Here is a 16,546-nt window from a genome sequence, read left to right as displayed (position 1 = left end):
TCCGCCGTTCAAACGAACTTCCGTGCCTCCTTGTGAACTTGGGGAGGTACTGGTAGCATGAACGCTCGTGCACATGTGGAGGCGCAACAAAACAGCGGTGCTACAACGGGAGTCTGTCGTGCAATCGCTCCTTCCGCTTGTAGTACGGGAGTTATGAGACGCGGGAAAATGCTTGTAACGGGGGCGTTGATTCAGCGGGGGTGAACTACCTGTGAGATTTGTGTTACGTGTACTGTGACCTCTGAGTTTCTTTTTTTTTTGTTTCTTTTTTTTTTTATCTTCAAGCAAGAACACCATGCTGTCCTCTTACGTACGAGAAACGTGCGTATTCCTTATCTATGGAGTATGTCTTCTCTTCTTCTTGTCTTCAGGTAAGTAAACAACCTTTCAAGTTACCTCCACCAATCTTTTAATAGTCTTAAAACTAAATAAAATGTCTCGCTAACTACTCTTTGTAGTTTACTCGCATTTCAATATGCCCTCGACCAGTTACCATAGAAACACCACTGTTATATGACTTCAGTTCAATGTTCGTTGCGTCCAACGCTATCTGCCAAAACGATGTACCCTCTTAGCTATTTGGAGAGGATGTTTTGGTTAACAGTGGTGTCCAGTCTGTTTTTAACAGCAACAGGAAAAAATTAGTCTATAAAAGGAGAAACTATGTTATAAAAGAAAGTTTAAAGTCCACCGTAAACTTTAAAATCTCTGAACTGCTCCAATCAGACTTTCTGTGGGCCAGTTGGCCACTTAAATTTTGATCTTCGCCTTTGACATTTCAAATTGGAAATGCAACAGACAGAAACATATTTTTCCCAGTTATTTCCTCCTGATAGACTGTCATTATTTCATTATTTTCAAATCTCAGAGTATCACAACTTTCAAAACCACACTTCCAAATTTCCTATTATTCGAACTATGGCATCGGAAATAATCAACAGGTGTTGGAAGGCAGTACGGACTCATCTGTGGTTGGGACGTTATAATAATACCATAAGATGAATCATCAGGGTACTTAGTCACTTCCTTTCTTGGGGCCAAAAAGGTCTGTCATCTGATATCACTATTTTTTTAACCAAAAAAGTATATCTTTGTCACTAGTCATACATACTTCGAACAAGAAGATACTTCATGGCTAGAATTGCATTTGCGTAAATCGGAACACCCAGAGATTCCAAACTTACAAATCATTGTCTCAATTTCATGTGAAATCTGTCACCTCTTCAGTAGCTTACCCTCAGTGACTCATTTGTGGTCTAGTCTGAAACATTAAGTTCTGGGAATCTTTTTTTTCCACCGACAACTGTTTGGTAGACGAAGAATAACGGCTTCTGTATCTGTGAGCGTGCAATAAACTTTAAAACTATTCCCAATAACGACATCTCTCTGATATCTGATACCTCCTTAAGATAGGATGTCCAACGGAAAGATATATTAGGAAATAAACCAGCAGAAACGAGTTGCACCGACTCGAGAGAAGAAACCAAGGACTTTTTTCAACTCCATCCGTGTCCACGCGCATGCGCAGCTGAAATATCTCTCTTACAGTCGAATGAACGATTGTGTTTTATGGGAATCTCAATTTAAATGGAAATATTACGCTAAATCAGCACCAACTTATAATTCTATGATCGAATATTGAGATTATTAACTGATACCAGTGAAGATGTGAACTTCGCTTGGCTGTTGGAGAAATAATAGATTAGTTTGCAGACCTTCCCAAACTTTTTAGTTAGCCATTTTCTTTTAAATATTTTGCTCTGATTGCGTAATAGTATAAACATTAATAAAATTACCCGAAAGAAAGAAAAGAATTTCGCAAGAATTACAGTAAATCAAGCAAAACGTTTATTCATTTGGCTGAAGAATAGTAATCTACACTGACATGAAAAAAATAAAGGTGTTCCAAATAACGCTTCATTTTATAATTATAAAATAAATAAAATAAAATTTTATTTCTTATTCATAATTAACTTAAAGAGTTCAAGCTTTCTTTTAATAAAAAACAATAAATACGATTTTTTCCCACCACCAGAGCGTATTGACAAAAACCAAGATAAACTGTCAGTCAATACAGGTTTCGAATCTAGGTTTATTACTAGTGATAAGCTGGTATGTCTATAGGGGGTAAGCAATGTGTTTCACCAAAACAGCAGAGTGAATCAATCATCATTGCAGTGATGCGAACATCGCTGGCAAGTACCTCTTTGGTCTCATCAGAGACATGATTAAATACCCAGCATCCATCGCGACACTGCAGCTGGCAGACTATCGTCTGATTGCCACAAGTAATATCTGAGGATAGAAACATATTCGATAGTTAGAAACAAACAGAATGAATCAAACTATTTCCAGAAAAGATAGCCCTGTGATTTTGTTTTACGATATTGATAAGCACTCAGAGTAATGGGCATCTTCCCCCAACGCACTTTGCTTGGATTGCTAGCAAAGATTGATAACTGTGTGGTAAACATCTTGATATACGCCTTGTTGATTGAATTACTATAGTTGGTACATTAGTCAAGATGCTGTTTTGATCTGCTCGCCTTTATATGCTTTGCCTGGAGGTCACTAACCCACTTAATGAACCCCTGCATATGCAACGGATCGGAAATGGCAATACAGATTTTATTCCAGCAGATGCTAAGTACAAAATGTGCGTGCTTGCGTGTGAAACGTGGCGAAGTCTAAGATTATCACCACCTCAGCTTATCACCAGGGGGGAAAGGGGCCCCGTGTTATATTACACGTTAGCGCAGTCTAGACTAGTAATAAATCTGAAAATAATCAATTGTTTCATTTTACTGACTACTATGAACAGAGCAGCAGCGTAGAATTAATAGCAAATAAACCAATAGATTTTAAAATTTCTCTGGAAGAGCGAGTCCTTGCTCAAGCGGGGCTTTCCAATATGCCGAAGTATCCTTCAGATAACTTCAAACTTTGCCCCGATAAATTAATGAAGCGTAGCTCGCAAAATGTCGAGGGTTATCGCTGTTTGTCAATACAACCTTAGTAGGGTTAGCATATTAATTAACTATAAAAAGTTATAAACAAATTTTTTTGAATTTCGTAAAAATTAGTTTACAAGAGAGACAATATAAGAAAAAGCGTACCGTATTTAGTAGTCACACGAGCTTTAACCACGCTTTATGCACCCTCGCGCTTGATCACTCGGCTACAGCGGCCTGTAATCAGGTGACTTACTTCACATTTTGGTTAGGCAGCCCTAGTGGTGAAAACCCCAAGCATCCCTTCATCTACCATTAGAGAAAACCTTCCAACGCATCATAATCGCAGGACTACCTCTAGGAGGTGTTCTATCTGGAGCCTTATTCCCAGCTAGAAATAAATTCATCTGTAACAAGCCGTTCTGACATCATAACCTACGCCGATGGCTTAAAGATTTTACTACCACAAGACCTCCAAAACGATGGGGGAGATATGTCATCAATAGCGAACCATAAGCTCCAGGATTTAAACAAATGCCTTTCACAGTTCTGCAGCTCAATCCGGCAAATTCATCTCAAATTGCATTCTCCTTGAAAGATTGTCCTGCTATCTTTTGTTGAAGAAAGAGCACCAAGAGTCAACAGTTACACTGACCTCAAAGTCATCTTTGACCAAACTACTATTCCATCAACAAACAGATTCCCACTTAACGTCGACCCGCACAACTCCTCAACTCGTGATATTTCGATGGAAATTGAGCCCCTTTGCATAAAGTTCTGTTACAAATTTCTAGGAACAGCTTCAGAAACACACAAAATGCTAAAGGGGTGAGTAGAAGTCGAGCAATGGACAGAAGTTCCTGAATGGTTTGTGAAATTAAAAAAAATGGGCTAACCACCGTCGAACATGCAGAATATCAACGCCTTCCTTCCATCCACGACCAGATCAGATAAAAATGTAGATAATGAACAGAAAATGTCAGTGCATTGTGAGGGATCTGCGCGGTAGCACAGTAGTTATAATCACAGTCCTCCCAACACTGGGTGGAACAGGTCCGGGTTCGAAACCCAATCAGTAAGGCGAGGAGCTTTTATGGGCTTAATTTTCCTCCATGGCCGAATTAATCGGTCTCAGGCGTGGACAGAAAAGTCCTCCTCCCTTCAGAAACTTTGGTTTTTCTTCCAGCAGAACAGGCAAATCGACCAGATAACACACGCAGTTTATGGACATATTACACATGGGCTTGTAAGTTCTGTCATTGGTGGACCGAATATAACACCACGTTTTCAAATGCATTTTGAGAGAAACTGAACAGATCACCTCGATATTTGTTTCGTATATGACGACTGAAGAACATGAGCAACGGGGTGTAAATATGTTCCTTAATCTCCAGAATGATCCGATCTTTCTTTCAAAAGTTATCCCAGCAGATGAGACTTGTAATCTGTGCAACACTTTCTGGAAACAACAACATGGTTTAAGATCCTCCATACGTATCAAACCAGTCACCACGTGGTTTCTTTTTGATTCCGAGAAAAAAAAATTAAACTCGGAGGAAGACATAATGACAATGATATACTGCTCCATGTGCAGTATACCACCTGAGATCGATTTTCTATTTGCTGGATGAAAAACCCGAGTTTCTTGGAGAAAAAAACCATGCCACCCTCGCCTGAGACCGACTAACTCAGCCACATTGCGAAAAAGGTCGATAAAAAATTCCTCGCGTCATCGACGGGTCTTTTCCACCAGGTATGGGGGAGGAAGGTGATTCCAGCAACTGTGCTAGCCACGAGGACTCTACTTTCTAACCATTTCTAATAATTATTAACTATTCCAAACAAATGGTAGAAAATACAGACTTCCGAAACTCGTTCTTTGTGAGTAAATATTAATGACATTTCAAAATAAAAGGCTTATTTACAGACATCCCTAAATATAGTTTGAAAAGTTACCATTTTGATTTACGTGGATCGTGTACTTGTTCCAGAATCCTAATTAAGAGGGCAACTCTCCAAAAAAACAAATCCTACATACTCTTCCAATATAAAGAGAAGCAGCGAAAAAACTTCTCTTTACTATCATTTTTATTCGCTCTCTGTACGATTTTGTTCTGTTTAGTACAACACTAATTTGTTCTAAGAATGAATAATAGAAAAGGGGTCTCGTGTTTTTCTTTCTCTCCTCTTCGTAAATATGTACAAAGATAGCGACAGAAAAACCAGACATCGGCTGTCTAACAAGGTCCTGTTTTGCACCAAACTGAATGTGACATCAGAGCGAAAGGATACGAGTAACGAACCATGGTACTTCAAAGTGCACGAAGCAAAAAGTCACAGAGGTGGTGCCGAGTTTATAGGTCACAGAAGAAAGCTCACTCTTTAACAAAATACCATCATCACTCTCCTGGGAGTAATCCGAACTTTCCATATTACAGATAGACGGAGTTTATTTTTCTACTTTTAATTTTTCGATTTGCTTTCCAGTTGCAAAAATTTTTCATTTCTCATCCATCTGAATAAAATATGAGTCATAAATTTGAATTTTCTTGACTTTTCCAAGACGGCGTGCTGTCACTGAAAGAAACTGCACGAATTAAAAGAAAGAAAGCTCCTTTTGTGCATCTTCGGTATTAGTGCCTTTCTTTTGTTTGCTGTAAGCGAATGTTTCATAACAGCAGCGATACATTATTTTCGTCACTCAAAATACTAACATTGACTCTGATTCGTATTCTTTAAGGGAGAAAAAATTGTTACTAATACGACTACTGAAAGGAAAGAATAACGAACTGTATTTCTTCTGTCATCTAACAACTAAATATTGTACTGTCAAGTATACAGACCTGTCCTTGCCACCCCCACCCCCTGGAGAGTGCATAGTTGGTGGAATCGGCGTCCACTTCGCACCAGGTGAAAAAGACCCGAGTTAGAAAGAACCACTGTCGATGAGATGAGGAATATTTATGAGCCTTTTTCAAAATATGGCCAAGTTGGTCGGTCTCAGTAGAGGGGCACTTTGGTGTAATTAACCGCATAAAAAATCTTATCAGCAAAAGCTCACTTCCTTGTTTTTCCATGTAGGCAAGTGGAGACTCCACGAGTCACAACGCGATTAACCGGGACCGGAGAGACATTGGTTAATCCTCCGCCGGATAGTCACGAGTCTGTTGAACAACGTTGGACTAATAAGCTCCACGAATAAGCCCGATGCATACATATCACAACACATAGGACCATGACTGTTTCTCTCTGTAAAGTAAATTGCGGACGGTAAGTGGCTTATGTTACCCATTTATGGATAAATTCAATGGAAAAGTTTGCTGAAATACAAGCAGTTGGCTCTTGACATCTCAAAGGCTTTCGGTCATGTTTGGCATAAAGGACTTCTAAACAAGCTTCCATCTTATGGTTTGCCAACTGTTTTTAATACTCAAGATTTCTAAAAGGTACAAGCTAAAGATTATAATGATTTATGCACCAACATCGAGCCATGATGATGAAGAGGTTGAAGAAATGTACACCGAAATTGAGTCTTCTAGATGAGCAGAAAACCCACTACACTATTAGTATGGGGGACTTCAATGATAAGGTTGGAAAAAGGCAAAACAGCGCAGAAAGAGGAACTATAGGAAATTTTGGAATTGGTGAAAGAAATAAAAGAGGTGAAAGACTTGTGGAATTTGCAGAATCTCAAGGACTGTCAGTAATGAACACTTTTTTCAAGAAAAGGGTGAACAGAAAGTGAACATGGAAGAGTCCAAATGGATTAACTAATGAAATCGACTTCATCCTCACTAACAGAAGATATATTGTGAATGATGTTACCGTCCTGAATAAGGTAAATGTTGGAAGTGATCACAGAATGGTAAGATGTACACTTGATATAGATGTAGGAAAGGAGAGGAAAAAAACTGACTCGAGTAAATAATACAAAGGTCTTTGAAATAACAGAGGAGGAGAAAAAGCAGTATGTACTGGAACTTAAGAACAAGTTTGAGCTTCTGCAGACTGCTCAGGACCAAGATATCGACGAGGAACATTACAACTTTCAGAAAGTGATAAAGCCCAAGAAACCTATAGGGAAACAGAAATCCAAAGAAGAAAAAATTAGTCAAGAAACACTTGTCATGATGAACCAAAGACGACAAATGAAGAGCAAGAAAAACACTGACAGGGAGAAAATTGAGTATACTGAGTTATGCAAAGCCATTAGAAAGAGACTCAGAGAGGACATAAGAAGATTTAACACAAGAAAAGTAGAACAAGCATTAAGGGAAAACAAATGATTTAAATCAGCAGCCATGAGCAGTAATACAGAAAGACAAATGATACTGAAACTGAAGAATATCGATGGTGTACTTATAAACAGCAGAGAAGGCATAATTCAAATAGCAGAAGACTACTATAGAGAATTATACAAGGAGCAAGGGAATGATACCAGCAGTGGGGAACATGGATTGCAAAGTAGCAACACATACGACATACCCGATATTCTTCCTGATGAGGTAGAACATGCATTGAAGAAAATGAAGAATCGGAAAGCCCCAGCGGAAGATGAAGTTACTGTAGAGTTGTTAAAATTGGGAGGAAGAGACATAACACAAAAACTGGCAAGGCTCTTCACAAAGTGCATTAGAAAAGGTGTGATGCCTAAGCAGTGGAATAATGCAATCATAGTTTTGCTGCATAAGAAAGGAGATAAATCAGAAATTGGAAATTATAGACCAATTAGCTTGTTATCCCACATCTACAAGTTGTTCACAAGGGTCATTACTAACAGATTAGAAAGAATACTTGATGAGAATCAACCGAAAGAGCAAGCTGGCTTTAGGACAGGATTCTCAACTATGGATCACCTTCACGTAATAACACAGCTAATGGAGAAAGCAAATGAATATAAAACACCATTATGCCTGGCATTTGTGGATTATGAAAAGGCATTTGACTCCATACAGCATAAGGCAATGTTTCGGGCACTGAAAAGACAAGGCATAGATACCCCATATATTACGATTTTGAAGAAAATATATGAGTGTGCTACCTCCTTTATTAGACTAGACAAAGACAGTAGGAAATTTAAAATCGAGAAAGGAGTTCGACAAGGAGACACTATATCTCCGAAGCTGTTTACTGCTGCCCTTGAGGAAGCTTTCAGAAGATTAGACTGGTCGCAGAAAGGAGTCAATGTGAACGGAGAGTACCTAAACCATTTACGATTTGCAGATGACATTGTGGTCATAAGCCACGATCCCAAAGAATTAGAGGAAAATCTTAATCAGTTATGCACAGTTAGTAAGGATTTTGGACTAAAGATGAATATGGCTAAAACAAAAGTAATGATGAACAAGTATGCCACGGAAAGGGAAATAATGATTGAAGGAGCAGTAACTGAAAAGGTGGAGTCATATACTTATCTGGGACAAGTTATTAGCTGTAATAATGATAATTGGCTGGAAGTCAAGAGAAGAATAAATTTTGGATGGATAGCAGTCAGGAAATATAGTCACATACTGAAGAGCAATATCCCAGTTTGTCTGAAACGTAAAATAATGAATCAATGTATACTCCCCACCATGACTTATGTAAGTGAAACTTGGGCACTCACCAAAAGAATGGAAGAGAAGCTAAGAACTACACAGCGAAGAATGGAACGAATTATATTGGGAATCAGACTGTTAGATAAGAAGAGAAACACATGTATTAGGCAGCAAACTCAAGTAAAGGACATTCTTATCAAAACTGAAGAACTAAAATGGTCAGGACACATAGCTCGAAGACATGATGACAGATGGACTAAGAAAATAACAGAATGGTACCCCAGAGGAGCTAGAAGAAAACCTGGAAGACAAAGGCGGAGATGGATAGATGAAATTCATGAGTTTTTGAGTAGTAAATGGATGGCCAGTGCTCAAAACAGAAGGAACTGGAAAGTTACTGGAGAGGCCTTCATCCTGCAGTGGATTGAAAATGGCTGATGATGATCCAGTTTTCTCTCTAATCGCTCGCTGAGGGTGATGGTAGATGGCTCTCCGTCTTCTAACTTCTTCACTAATACTGGGATCCCCCAAGGTTCAGTTCTTTCCCCACTCTTCCTCTTATATATTAATGACATTCTTCCATTGACTGGAAATCCTATCCATAGTTTTGCCGATGATAGCACATTGCATTCCACTTATCATTTTGAGAAACCTTGCCCTTCTCAATCAGTTTCAACTTCTAGAATATCTGCTACCAATTCCTTAAATGCCAACCTCCAGGTAATTCTCCAGTGGGGCAAAGACAACTTAGTTGATTTCAATCCTTCTACAACTCAGTCTTGCTTTATATCTTACAAAAAGGATTTTTCTGCTCCTGTGCTTGTCTTTGGTGACACTCCGATTTCAAGACATGATATATCTCTTTTGGGTATTACCCTGACTTCTAATATCTCTTGGCACAAGCACATTACAAATATTGCTTCCTCTGCATCTAAAAAACTTGGTTTTCTCTTTCGCTCTCGGCGTTACTTTTCTTCCAAACAGCTGCTCACTCTGTATAAATCGCAAATCCGCCCTGCCATGGAATATTGTTCCCACATCTGGGGTGATGCCCCCAAAACCTCTCTCAGGCTTCTTGATTCCATTCAGAAGAGGGCAGTTAGGTTAAACAATGATTCATCTCTAACAGAGTCTCTCCACTCGCTGTCTCATAGACGTACTGTTTCTGCTGCATGCCTCTTCTACAGATACTTCCATGGGCACTGTTCTTCTGAATTGGCTTCAATAATTCCTGCTCTCTCTTTCAAAACAGTGCGAACACGTGCCGCCACAAGCCAACATCCATTTACTGTCCAACTTCAAACCCACAGAACCAACTTTTCATCTTCCTCATTTATACATTCAACTGCCGTTTTTTGGAACAACCTTCCTTCATATGTATTTCCTGAGAATTACAATCTACAGAAGTTCAAGTCTAATGTCAACAAATATCTTCTTTCGTCTTCTCAACCTCCAACCCAAGCACGGTACTAAGTACTATAGGTTCTAATACCTCTCGTGTTTGGGGTTTACATAAAAAAAAAAAAGTTGTTTGCCCACAGTTTTGTTGGAGCCGCTGTTGTATTGTTCAAGGTATGGTCACTGTTTTGAGCAACAGAACATTCTGCGCTGATTACCGAGCAGTCCGGTTGGAAAAGCATGAAATCGTGGAGCTAAATCAACCCTTTATTCCTGAGATTCCTCCCTACCGGTCCATTTCTTTTTCACCAAATCAAATCCTCTCTGAAAGAACAATGAATTCACGGAGTAGAGGACATTGAAACATGTGGAAAAAAAAAAGTACCAGCAGTCAGCTCAAATATACAGCATTTAAAAAAATGTTTCCAACAGCCCTACGAAAGACTTCAAGTATGTATCGGTTCATGTGATCACTTTGAACAATATTATAAGTATATATAAACAAGGTTCATTATCTTTCATCAAATAAAGATTTTAATATTCTTTTTTGTCGCGGTGGTTGTTCGGCATCTGTTGTCCCTTTCACCGTTGTCTGACAGCTGGTTCATTACAGGTACAGAATCCGATTAATGTTTTTATAATGCTTTTCTATCATCGACGTAATAGTTAATCCGGCAAAGACTAAACTATACAATCACCAGACTTCACTCCTCTCGTACTTGTTTTCTACGGATAAGCTCACAATTTCTTCAAAATTACTTCAGTCATCGCTACCCACTGTATTATCAGGATCCCTTAATCTAACACCCATGGTTGAATTTCGGAAGTTGCTGATTATCATCTGTTTAATGCGATTCGCCACAAGAAGAGTTGATTCCATTGACAGTTAAAGCCTCATTCAAGAGAGGACTGTTTTCTTGCTTTCGGACCGAGGTGACTAATGCCATGAGGCGTCAATATATTATCTAAAATTACGTGTATAATGCAGCCAGTTATTTTTTCCTAGATGAAAAGTCCGAGTTTCCTAGAGTGAATCCAAGAGACTTGTCCGAAACCTAACTCAACCGTTGTATTGAAAAAAAAAAAAAAAACCCATAAAACTTTCTCCATTTTAAATAGTATTGATCCCTAACATATTTCTACATTTCTTCAATATAGACAAATAGGTTTGAATAAAATAAATGATCTCTTCTTCGTCAATATGGCGTGTTTAAATTCTAAGAATTAGATTTTAATCGATATAAAAAAAGCATAATAACATACACAGATGACAGTAAGGTAAGACTACTCTTGTTATTGTTGTTGTTCTTGGAAAATCCCGCTTCGATCTAGAGTGTAAAGCAAACTGTATCCTGTCCGATTTCGACTCCTGGACGGTGCTCAATAAACTACGAATCAATGCGATTAAAACGAAAATGATGCTCTTCAAATCCAAGCAAGATGCTCAGACGCCCACCACGAATTAAGATCTTTGGAAAGCAACTCCTGATCGTAACACAGACGAAAGTCCTTGGGGGTGATTATTGATCATAAGCTGAGCTTCCACCAACATCTTATATACTTAGGGACCAAGACTAAAAGATTCTCAGCAGCCATCATTAGAATTTTCAGATGTGACTGGGGACCTGAAATAAAACGCTCTCCTTATACTACAGAGCGGTCTTTTTGCCCTTTGTAATTTCATAGAGTTTCAAACGGTTTCGTAAAGTGAAGCTAGTCAAAATGAGACACAAGCTTAACTCCATTCAGCGAAGAAGCATGCTTTTGTCCACTCATAGAATTTGCCGGGCAATGTCCACAGCTGCAATTCAAGTGATCACCAGAATACTACCACTGAGTTGTACGTCATCTATCGAGGCCTAAACTTCGGGATCAAGAAGAAAATTCCAACTATAATCCTTGAAATTGAACTGGATCTAAACAGCAACTCCAAAGCCGAAAGACTCAGGTGCTACAATGAACTAATAAACATTTGGCAGACCAGATGGGATACCTCTGAACCAGGCGCTGTTACTGGAAAATTTCCTTCCGCAGGTCTCGTTTACTGCAACGAAACCTGTTAAGTCCTGGCTGCACTGACCTTCTCATTGAGGAAACCACTGGACATGGCTTCCTCAATGAGAAGCTTTTTTAGCTGGGATTGTCTACAACACATAGCTGTTTCTGCGAAGAAAAGGAGAACTGAAGAATCATCTCTTCAGGTGACTGATGCTTCTGGGTAGCCAAGCGGCCAGACAACAACAGAACATGCCTCTACGTACACAAACATATTTCTGGCCCTTTTACAGTGATTCTGTTCATCGCGCAGACGCGAGACGATGTTGAACAGATGTTCCAGATGACGCCCATTACATATGTCCACATGTTGTTATTTTTGCTGGGTTTTAGGCATCAGCGACTAAGGCCATATTGCGCAGTATATATAATGTCTGTAAATAATGTGTATTCTGTGGTCGACTTTACCTGTTTTATGGACAAAAAACCCGAATTTTCGGGAACATAAACCCCTCACCTAAGGCGAACTAACTCAGCATTGTTGTGAAAAAAAACCATAAAAATTCCTCGCGTCATTGACGGGATTCGAACCCTGACATTTTCCACGATTAGTGGAGAGGACGGTGCTTGCATGCACTATGCTATATATGAGGACACAAGGTACGCAATATCTTACAGGAATAACTTTCCACTTCACCTCATCAATTAAGAATAATCTAAATCTGCTCATGGATTATTTCCGATAGTTTGGCCTAAACTTATACCAGAATAAATCCCTATCCTGGCATTCTTATACCAGAATAAATCCCTATCCTGGCATTCTGTATTCTCATTAAAACCTTTCCCAAAGCTTGCTGAGCAAATCGATGGTAAGCCCACACCGAACGTCACTTGGCACATAGAACTGGGAAGTCCTTTTTGACTGAAAGTTGATGTTCGACATTTCAAAATGTTTTCAGATGGAAAATTAAACGCCTTCTCAGATGTGATCCAAAGACGGTGGGGTATTTGAAAATAGCATATGCAGCTGAAATTTCTTATTTGGATAGCCATTGTTTTCTCGGAACGCTGCTCCCAAAAACGCATTGTTCACAAATGCCAACTCCCTCCTCAGGTACAAACTATGGATATGGATGAGCAATTGCGCATATCCAGGTTGCCGAACCCATCTGACGGACAACTATTAGCATTAGTAGTGGCAAGTCGTCAAGAAAGCAAGCTTATGAAGCATCACCAAAAAAAAAAAACCCTTCCCACATCACTTGCCTATCCTCTCCAATAACCCATCTAGTTCTTCCTTGAATTTTTTCAAATTACTCACTTCCACAACAGATCGAAATTTGTTCCAACGATCAACCACACGATAACTGAAAGCAAACTTTTGCACATCTATCCTACAACCATCCTTCCTCAATTTCAATTTACGCCCACTCGTATGCGTGTTCTAGGCAATAGGAAAAATCCCATCAGCACTGAGGTTGTTCAATCCATTCATAGCCTTAAACACCTCAATGAGACCACCTCGCAGGTGCCCAATCACTACTCAAAAGCAAATTTCCTGACACATGGGACATATGATATTACGGGCATTGGCATAACTACTCGATTGCCTGCTGATCCGACACGGTCTCGAGTTTACAAATTCAAAGCTCAAGATCTCGGACCATTAAATCACAGTTCAAATGCCACCAGTCCCCCAACTTCGACTTCAAATTGACATCGGCCTGAGTTAGTATTGCGATCGTTGCACTTCCTCACACCGTAACGAAAGAGGCTGGGAGAGTGTTAAGCGGCAAAGCAACGAAGGCCATGAGGGTCAATATATTGTGTCTAATTTTTAATGTCTGGATTTCAATACAGTAAAGACGGGTAGCATTTTTGTGGGCTTTTTCCGCATCGTGGTCAAGTAAGTCGGTCTTAGGCGAGAGTTATGCAGTGTTTCTTCAGTTGGTTTCAGTTTGTCTTGAGTTAAAGACAAACTCTTTTGTTGTCCGTTCTGGAATATTCATTTTCGAAATACTTCCCTACTAAATCGAATAGGATTGTGGTATCCAATAAATTTAGTTTTCATGGAAACCAATTTATCTGTAAAGCGGAGAATTATCTTGAAAAAATTAAACCAAGAATTTTTTGAAGACAAAGTACTCGAAACCTACGTTAGTATTACCATGTTTATACACGTGTTATAGAATAACGAATCGCGATACACGGTGTACCTATCTGATTGCTCTGTTTGGGTCTAGCGAATTCCTACAGAACGTTATTTACTAGAGTAGTCATCCCAACTGTGAAGATTGGCAGAAGTGCTATTACAGTATAGGGTTCTTTCTCGTGGTTTGGCCTTGGACCATTGATCATCGTTCGTGGAACAATGAATGTGACGCTGTATATTGGCACTCTGATAATGCTGCTTGTCTGCTTCAGCATGAAATGCATTACATCATAATGCACTGCCTCTTATGGCTTGGTTTGATGATATTGGTGCACAAAAGTCTAATAAGAGTGTCTATATCAAAAACATTTACAGGTCTGACAGCGCGTCTTTCAGGTCTTCTGGATGACAGTCCAAGTTTTTCAATACATAGCTCAAGTGATGAACCCATGATTGTCTATCGAATCCTTCCATCGATGGGCCATTAACAATAGAATAAAAATTACAAATAGCAATCAATAAGCAGCTTTTCATCACTACAAAGAAACCACAGCGTTGAAATGCCACAGACTTTGAAAGAAAACCACGTTTGGATTGCAATTCCAAAGTGGGTAACCCCGTGGCTTCCACGATCAGTAACCCGTTTCTGATGCCTTCCTGGAGGGTTTTAAACTCGTAATTCAATGAAGCCAGTCTGCTTCGACACTGACTATGCCCCTAATTACTAAAATGAAATATTCTCCACTCTAACTACCCCTCGTAACTCCTTGAAGTTTCTATATTACAAAACAATATTAACTCGGAATAGTACTGAAATCTCTGAACACAAATAACAGTTGCGTGAAATGTTGTCCATCATCAAAAGTGATAAATCGCTATAATTCTACAAACAAATAGACTATTTATGCCTAGGTTATTTTGAAGAAAGTCCTCTTAAAAAGGAGTCCAAATCCACCGATAGTTACTTCTTCCATCTAATAAGCAAAAATTGTCTAGAGAAGTTTAGGCTGTGACCCTGAAAGACATCAAGACCACAGACATTACAGGATAACCATGAACAAGAAAGAGTGTACGTATTAATATATAAAGTCTGTGATTTTGCAGGCATTTAGATTATTGAACATTGAACCCGATGGTGTGATTTGGAGCATAAGACGTATGCTTCTTCAAGTAATTAGGATTTCATATTAGGCTGCCCAGCGTTTTGCTATTTCAACGAAGACATTTTTCGTTTCACGCAGATATTACATCTAAGACATAGAAAACAACACACAAATAGAAAGAAAATATAATGGACCTGCATTTGGATTTCGATTCAAATGGAACTGGGCATAATCGGAATTCCCAGTAGTGAGGTATGGATGTTTCAGGTATTATGCAAAATGTATAAGGCAAAGAGAAAGAAAACCCTTAAGGGGGTTCTCTCTTTAGAGAGTCGTTTCTAAATCCAATTGGTGATTTTCAGATAAGCATTGACAAATTAGCGCCCAAACTGAATATTCTTAACACGTTAAGCAAAGATGGTTGCTTAATAAATGGAGGGACAAACGGATAGGTTTATCATTTGATGTTGCCCAGGTAGAAGCCTAATAGGGCATTAACCTCTCACCCCACTTTCACCAAGCCATTTTAAAAAAGGACTCCAGAAATAGACTCATTTCTATGACCACTAAAAATTCTCTAATCTTCTGGCAAAAGACCAGGTAAACCAGCTCTTTAAAAGGCACTTTTGGGAATTGATTTCTTTCTTTCTCTCTCTCTTTTTTTCTTTTTACACTGGTACCGGAAACAGCCTCGCTTAACCACCGTTTCGCTTACAGTATGAGTGGGGCGTGCATCGGAGGAAGTTCTTTGAAATACAGCGCTGGAGAATTTAATATTTTCCGTATTAGCTGTGTCATTTCTTGGACTGCTGCTCCGAATTCAAATGAGATTGTAGGTAGAAGGAAGAAGGGGGAAAGTAAAAGGGGATCCAGTTTAAAGCATTAGTTTTGGAGTCTATTTTTTGAAGTGGAGATACTCGCATCATTACTGCCAGGGTTTATGCTTCCAAATTTACCTTTCAGCCTTTTCAACAGCAGACTTTATTACTTTCTCTCTTTAAGCAAATTCTACCTGTTCAACTAGCAGCCGAGTATTCTAAATACCGGAAGTGTGGTGGATTTGAGCTCGTGCAAAGTCTTGTTCACTTCTACGAATCGATGTTGAGTCCACTTCAAAATAAATAATGGACGAGAATAATAAAATCTTGGCGCACAAGCAATAGTCCGAAAGAAAGGAGAAAATTACACGCGGAACATGAAATTGCATATCGAGAGATGAAAATGGTAGTGAAAAGAGGAAGAAGGAATTTAGTTATATACGAGACGATGCTATTTCCAACAGGTTTTTTAATTAAAACGTAGCTACCAGGTGTTACTCTGAAGAAAGGGGTTTGTAAATACCTACGAAACGTAACTTACATAAGACATTGCTTTTTTAACACAACGTTTTAATTAATCCGTCTAATCAGG

At 39.0% G+C, this 16,546-nt stretch overlaps 1 protein-coding gene across 1 annotated transcript in view; it reads left to right on the top strand.

Annotated features, from left to right (window-relative positions):
- The first annotated feature begins 263 nt into the window (after positions 1-263).
- The window catches only part of LOC150084394 (cell adhesion molecule Dscam1-like), a 687,198-nt gene continuing 670,915 nt past the window's right edge, over positions 264-16,546 (top strand). The window contains 1 exon segment of the mRNA XM_090376030.1: positions 264-371. Coding sequence (XP_090232156.1) covers positions 296-371 — 76 coding nt within the window. The 5' untranslated portion in view covers positions 264-295.

The sequence above is a fragment of the Mastigoproctus giganteus genome, chromosome 6 (genome assembly GCF_048544385.1).
Source record: "Mastigoproctus giganteus isolate SK-2022 chromosome 6, ASM4854438v1, whole genome shotgun sequence".
Lineage (NCBI taxonomy): Eukaryota > Metazoa > Arthropoda > Arachnida > Uropygi > Thelyphonidae > Mastigoproctus > Mastigoproctus giganteus.
Note: the sequence above shows the minus strand (reverse complement) of the source record. Positions and strands in the feature narration are given on the sequence as shown.